Raw genomic sequence first — 7,804 nt, 5'->3', positions numbered from 1 at the left:
CACACACAGACCAGATTCTGAACTTCAACAGTAACCATCGCGGCATACACAAATGAAGCTGTATGCGAACACTATTTAAAAAGGACAATAACACACAGCAGCAACACGGAACTACGCCAAGAGAAAGACGAATATCTCTTCCAAGTGTTCGAGGCTAATGGATATCCAAAGAACAGGGTCAGAAGATGCCTACAGGAACAGTATCAGAAAGAGACTACATGCTCCGACACACTCATCACACTACCCTGCATCAAGAACACATCGGAAATCATCATAAGACTCCTACAACCGCTGGCATCAGAGCATCATACAAGCCCACATCAACCCCATGACAAGTGCTCACCCGAACTGAAGACCCACTCCCCGCCATGGACAGGACCAACGTCATCTACAAGATCCCCTGCAGAAACTGCGAGAAACACTACATCAGACAAACAGGAAGGAAACTAACACAAGTACATGAACAGCAACAGGCTACAAAAAGACACGACCAATACTCACTCATCTCAATCCATGTGGACGAGGAGAACCTCCACTTCAACTGGGATGACACCAAGATCCTGGGACAGGCTAGGCAGAGACAAGCACGAGAATTCCTGGAAGCATGCTATTAATAAACACATTGAACTCACCCTCATATATATTCCACTACGAAGGAAACCCGGAAGTGAGGCAATCTATCGCAACGGACCCCAGAGCTTAAAAACCAGGTGGGAGAACACACTGACACTCCATCAGAGGCTGCACTGAGCATGTTACCCAGCATGGAAATGAAACGTCTGCGAAACAAGAAACCAGCTCGGTGAGCCAACTAACCTCAATGGTGTTACCATGTATCTGCTGACCTTGCCCTTCAATACGAAAGTGGTTGAGAGTTTGGAAGGTGCTGTTTTGGTGAATTTCTGCAGTACAACTTGTAGATAGTACACACCGCTGCTACTGAATGTTGGTGGTGGAAGAGTGGATGTTTGTGAATGTGGTGTCAAGCTTCTCAAGTGTTGTTGGGAGTGCACTCATATTGATAAGTGGGGAATATTCCATCACACTTCTGACTCCTGCCTTGTAGATGGTGGACAGGCTTTGAGGTGTCAGGAGATGAGTTACTCACGGCAGTATGATAAGTGGGGAATATTCCATCACACTTCTGACTCCTGCCTTGTAGATGGTGGACGGGCTTTGAGGTGTCAGGAGATGAGTTACTCACCGCAGTATTCCCAACTTCTGAGCGGCCCTTGTAGCCACTGCATTTATATGGTGAGTCCAGTTGAGTTTCTGATCAATGATAACTCCCAGGATGTTGATAGTGGAAGATTCCGTTATGGTAACACCATTGAATGTCAAAGGGCAGTGGTTAGATCATCTCTTATTGGTGATGGCCATTGCCTGGTATGTGTGATGTGAATGTTACTTGCCACTTGTCAGTGTAAGCCTGGATATTGTCCAGCTGCATTTGAAAATGGACTGCTTCAGTATCTGAGGAATGTTTAAAAAAAACAATTTTATTGTTTTTCAAAAATGTTAACTGTACAATATCAATTCTGCAAATATAGCTTACAAATGCCAAATAATCTGACTCAACAAGTGGTTGCTTACAGAACAATGGCATAGTGATGATCATCCTAGATAAGCAATCCAGACATTAATTGTTCAAAAGAATAGCAAGATTTGAAATGGAACTTAAGAATTCTTGCTCTTTGGAGGCTCACACAAAAAAGCATCAAGTTGTTGTTTGATAATAAAACCCAACTGATCACCATCTCCTAGAAAAGACATCCACATCTCTGCCCAATTTGATCGACATGAGATTAACCCAGAAGTAAGACTTTTAATGCAGTCTGTAGTGTTCAACCTCATCATCACCTCACAGTAATAAATTCAACTTTATTGTTGCCAATCCTAACAAACAAAAACAATTTTAAATTAATGACATAACCAGCAACTTGAGCTTTTATTTCTATTGAATTTCAGTTCAAAACAGTTTACTTTCCAGAGGTCTTTTTCAAGAAATCTATATAATGTTAATCTGTAGAAATTAAAAAACAGGTCAGTCGAACCAAAATAGTAAACAAATTTAGGACAATAGGAAATACTGAACAAAACATCAAGCATTTCTACAAATTATCTACAGAAAGCAGGAGTGAAAGGGTAAGATGGTCTATTGAAAGACCCTAAATGTGACATGACAGCGAACAGAGAAAGGACAGCAAATATACTGAGTCACAGCTAGTGTACAGGAGTATCATTTGTGTATAGTCTGCCCTGCATAATTGATATTCAAGGGAAGAAAGTACTAATTAAAATGGAAATTTCAGCTCAGTGGTCACTGATAGATTGATGAAGTTTAAGGCAGACGAAGAAATCATCTTAGTTTAACTTCTCAAGGTTACTTCCAGTGAACCTTGAGAACTCAAGGCCAATGGACCTGAAACATTAACTCTGCTTTCTTGCCACAGATGCTGCCAGACCTGCAAAGTTTCTTCAGCAACTGCTGTTTCTGTTATTAATTAATGGAAATTAAGCAAGGAGAAATATTTAAAAAAGGGCTGTGAATGGCACATGGATTAAATATGGAGAAATGCAATACTTCCAGAGATGGGGAACAAATTGTGGGAATAGAAAGCAAAGTGTAGCAGAGAAACAGGTAGACAATCTTAGGGTATTTGTGAATACCTTGTTGAAACCAAGCATAATATTCATCTACTCTAAGAAATGGCATCGAGATAGCGAGAGATATATCAACATAGAGATACCATAAACATGAAGAATTGATACAAAGTACTCGATCATGAGGCCTGGAGTATTATGTACCATTTTGCTCACTATACTTAAGAAAGGACACGTCTTCATTGGTGTCTGTGCTTTAAAAGATAATCAAATTCAAAAATCATCCAAGTAATAAGGAAAGATTGAAAATCCTATTCGCTAGGAAAGGGAACTCCAAGTAAATAAAATAGAAATGACTGGAAAAGCTCAGCGGGTCTAGCAACATCCATGGACAGAAATCAGAGTTAATGGTTCTGAGGCAGGATCAATCCAACAGAAATGTTAACTCTGATTTATCTCCACAGATGCTGCTAGAGCTGCTGAGCTTTTCCAGCAGTTTCTGTTTTTTTTCCAATTTACAGCATCTGCAGTTCTTTTAGTTTTTATGAACACAAAGGTATTATTCCCTGTATTCAAGATTCATAAGGGAATTTTACCACATCCTTAAAGTACAGACATTTCTAGAATTGGGTGATTGTGATATTAGATTTCAAACCAGTCAGAGAGACCACAAGCTTTTCCCAATTGTACATGTCATGCATCGACTTGTTTAAACAGTATCATATTCATCCCTGGTGTTTGATGGCCCAGATCCAAAAACTGCTATCCTCATATTACTTACATAGAGTCATTTTCAACTTAATGAAAAGAATCGTATCTAATTTCAAAGAGGATGCAAACTGAAGGCTGCGACAGAATTGTCAGTTATCTGAGGGCCTGATTAGGGAAGTAGTTACACCGAATGAAGACAGATGATGTGTTTTCAGAGCAACAAAAATAAAAGCTTTTATTTATTCATTTGAATATAAAACAGGCGTTATCACATGTACAAAGCGAACTGGTGGTTTAACATACAAGAAAGATTGCTGTCCTTTGCACAGTAAAATCTATTGTGATTGGTTGAGTACATGAAATTCTCTTACCATTCAGCAAACTATGCGACTCAATGTTGCTAACATTCAACTGATAACGGGACAGTCTTCCCTTGGGTAAAGTGTCAAGCAGGATTAATAATAATAACAAGCACCATGAGGAATCTGATCCTGTTTTGACTTGTTTTGATGTTATATGATCTTCAGGTACCTTCCTTTTTGTGCATGTGCATCAAGTTGGATTACACGGTTTTGTTTTACCTCAAAGCACTAGGTCACAAGACAAACGGTTTCTATACATTCTAAATGCATGGTTTATCTATAGTAAGTTTTCTAATAAAGGACGAGCCTTCTTTATTGCTGAGTCTAGTTGGACTCTGGACGGTTGCTTCTTCTACTCCCACAACGAAACAAGAAACCTACTTTACTACAAATAGTAAATGTTAGACTCTCTTTACAAATGGCAGGCAGCAGAGGACACAACATACCTGGCTTTGAAAATATTATATAAACCTCAGGAGGTAACGTGCCACGTTAAGAGCATGGATTTAGGTTTCAGAAAAAGAAAAGCAGCATTATTACCACTGCTAAACTGTCTACTTTCTCATTCATGGTGAACACCATTTGCATACACTGGAAGGTAGTCAACATCCAAGAGCTCACTCATTCATTAAGGCAGCCCAATGCGTAGGGTTTCAAACCTGACAAGACAGCTCAACAGTTGCCCATCATTCTAAATTGACGAGTGACTTGTTGGTCTTTAGCGATGCTGCTGTGGTGGTATCATATCATATTGAATGTTTTTCAGCTCAGGTGAACAGAAAAAGTGAAATGTTGTTGATCAGTCTCTTAAATCTCCCACCAGTCAAATGCAAAGTAACATTACCAAAGGCAGAGAGAAATGAACTGCATGCCACACAGTCTGTTAGCCTCTCAACTAGAAGTAGATGGAAGGTGGTATCGAAAAATGACAAACAGCCTACACAGGGATGGGGAATGGGACTGTAATAAACGTGGAGGAAAGCTGTTAGTCACCAATTTTCTGAGTACACTGCACCCTATCAGAAAAAAAATTTAAAACTTGACATTTTAATGTAAAATATATCATTGCAAAAATTTTAACTGTAAAAATTAACACTTATTCTTGTACATTAGTTTCTTACATCCTACATCTTAACTCAATATTTCAAAGTGTGTTTACTGGCATAACGGCTCTTTTGCAGCTAGATGTTTTACGTTTCAGTTTCAATTCTTACAAACCCATTACAAGTTAAGAAAAAGCTTTACTATAAACACAATTAGCAGCAGTAAAAAGTTTGAAACGATCAGTAACAGCTGTCAGTTCATAATCTGAAGTCACACTGGAGCATTTAGCATGCACACATCTTAGAAAACACACAATCTACTCTGTTTTACCTGCCACATGCGGAGAGTCTAACAGTGTAAGTGTGCACATGCCAACACAAAATTATCAATGAACACCAGGCAATCTGGCACAATACAATTTTTTTATTGTTTTTTTTTCAATTTTTTTTTAGTGCACTTTTAAAACTCAGTTAATTCACAAGCATAAAGATGTCCATTGACTTTTGTTTTTCCCCAAGCTGGAATCTTCTGACGGAAATTGCTTGCGGGTCATTTCACACACTGAGATACTACACCTCTGAGGAGGGCTGGGTGAATAACATGACCATTGTTCATTTCGAAACTGGGACACCATGCAAGTAAGAATTACTGGATTTTCAACATCTCTTCCATTGGTAAAACCGTAGATTTGATGAGTTACCTCAAATATAGTGTGCTGATGTGAAGCTATCCACATAAAATAATGCAACACTTTGCTTCTTATTAGCAAACACTTAAAAGAGGAAAACACTCGCAAATGTCTTTCTCTTAATATACTTCTAAAGAGAACAAAATAAATTAAAACTGTTTTGTACATAATTACATGATATGAAGTCACTCAGTATTTCTTTTCCTCTCATTTGTAGTACAATGATATCATCACACAAGCGAAAACATAATTGAGTCCCCATCCCTAGCTGCACCAACAACGGACACCCACATTGCAGATACCTCCTCCTGACTACATTTCTGGGTTTTCAAGCCCTGCTTTGAGAGGGAGCTCGTGATGTCGGTGCAGAAGGTGTTGACAGGGTGGACATTACTCTTGTACCTCCTAATACTAGACATAAGATAAAAAAAGGAGGAGACAGCACGTCCTAAGCCAATCATTTCTAGATAGAAGGTTCCTTGTTTACAACTTTTTGACAATTTTTGACCAAATCTCAAGAATCAACAATCTAAAATACTTGCTTTTGCCACAGTATGTGAATACATAAAAAGCACCCCCTTAGAGGGCAGATTAAAAAACGTAAGCAACTTCAGCTGATGTAACTTAAAAATACAGAGCGCAGATAGTACACTTACTTCAAAAGCAGTTAATCAACCAACAAGCAAGAAATAGGCTCCATAATGGGGCTTTTGACTTTCAAAGGGTTGTGTACTTATCATTGTCTTTGCCTGTTAAACGTTTGTGGTACAAAGAAATAGTTTCACATCTTTGTGGCGAGTCAAGAGTGCTTGCAAGTGCAGAAAGTCCCTGTGTGGAGCAAGTACTGTCTATTGGTTTCTGCACACTTTGTGGTGAACACCAAGAGTTCTTTTTACATATGTACACACATATTGTTAACAGAAGCCTTAGAACAGGAGGCTACATGTTGTAGGCCACATAGATAGGATCTAATTGGTCGGCCAAAAATCCATCCCTTAAATGCATACGTTGTTTTTCTCCACGAGAGTTGATAGGGATGACTCCAACATCAACCACAACCACTACTCCTACGATTAGGTAATGTTCCTCCAGAACCACGTTTGTGACCAAAGGAACAAGGTCCAAAGCCTCTTGTTCTGATCCATCCAACTCAACCACCACCACCAAAAGATTGGTCCAGGTAAACACCGCACTGGAAGAAAACAAGAAAAGGGAGAAATGTTAAGGAAGTGGTTTATTTGGAATGAAACAAAACATGCGTATGATTTAAACAAGAAGAACTGGGTAACATTTTAACACTGGTCAACAGATGCACCTAAGTCGGAAAGTGTCAGCAGGTCAGGTAGCTATTGTGGAGTGAAAGGCAGTCACTGATTCAGGCCTATAACCTTTCACCAGAACTGTAGAGAAACAGATATGTCAGAGTTTTGGAGCCAGTGGAAAATGGGAGGGTGGCAAAGACAAATAAAAGGGAAGATCCACAGCAGGGTGAAGGCCAAAAATTGGAAAAATGAAAGATTCTCTGATGCAACAGCCACAAAGAGCAGCAATGGATGTCGTTAAAAAACACAAGTTGTGCCCTGGTGAAGCATGAATTGCTGTGTGAAGGTTTTCAGAATGCAGAATGAAGGGATACAGAAAGCAACCAGAACATAGCAAAATAAAGCAGAAAAAAAATGACAAAATGAAAAGGAGCCATTGGTCATGCCCTAAAGCAAATGAGCTCAACGTAGAATCTATAACAGAAGTTGCTACCAAAGCTCAGCAGGTCTGGCAGCATCTGTAAAGCGAAATCAGAATCGAGAAGGCTTCAGATTTGAGTCAAAATCCAGGGTGCTATTTCCCGAGTCCGGAAATATACTTCTTCCTCTTTAGCATCCCCTTATTCACCATCACGGTTCACCAGAAGTATCATATAGCATTTATTCTTCACCCTTAATAAGCCCCAATTACTTTTCCACTTGCATCCCAACAACAGCACTTCCACACATAACCTTATTCTGGATCAATGAAAGTCTGGTTTCAGAACAGTATGTTATTTTTCTTCAAGGTCACCCTAGCTAACTACATTTGCCACCACAAACAAGATTTCATTCGAACCTAAGATAACGAAATGTGAGGCTGGATGAACACAGCAGGCCCAGCAGCCTCTCAGGAGCACAAAAGCTGACGTTTCGGGCCTAGACCCTTCATCAGAGTCTAGGCCCGAAACGTCAGCTTTTGTGCTCCTGAGATGCTGCTTGGCCTGCTGTGTTCATCCAGCCTCACATTTCGTTATCTTGGATTCTCCAGCATCTGCAGTTCCCATTATCACTTTCATTCGAACCTTGCTCCTTTCATGCTCTTGATATTTATAGTCCTGCTGAATGCTCCCAGATGCTCACTGCTAATGATC

At 39.6% G+C, this 7,804-nt stretch overlaps 1 protein-coding gene across 5 annotated transcripts in view; it reads right to left on the bottom strand.

Annotated features, from left to right (window-relative positions):
* Positions 1-1,483: 1,483 nt before the first annotated feature.
* The window catches only part of LOC125464130 (disco-interacting protein 2 homolog C), a 580,161-nt gene continuing 573,840 nt past the window's right edge, over positions 1,484-7,804 (bottom strand). For all 5 annotated transcript variants that reach the window (XM_048556252.2, XM_048556269.2, XM_059639541.1 and 2 more), the window contains one exon: positions 1,484-6,601. In XM_048556252.2, coding sequence (XP_048412209.1) covers positions 6,349-6,601 — 253 coding nt within the window. In that variant the 3' untranslated portion in view covers positions 1,484-6,348. The remainder of the gene's footprint in view (positions 6,602-7,804) is intronic.

This window comes from Stegostoma tigrinum, chromosome 2, assembly GCF_030684315.1.
Source record: "Stegostoma tigrinum isolate sSteTig4 chromosome 2, sSteTig4.hap1, whole genome shotgun sequence".
Classification (NCBI taxonomy): Eukaryota; Metazoa; Chordata; class Chondrichthyes; order Orectolobiformes; family Stegostomatidae; genus Stegostoma; species Stegostoma tigrinum.
The sequence above is the reverse complement of the archived record's forward strand: the minus strand, read 5'-3'. Positions and strand labels throughout refer to the sequence as shown.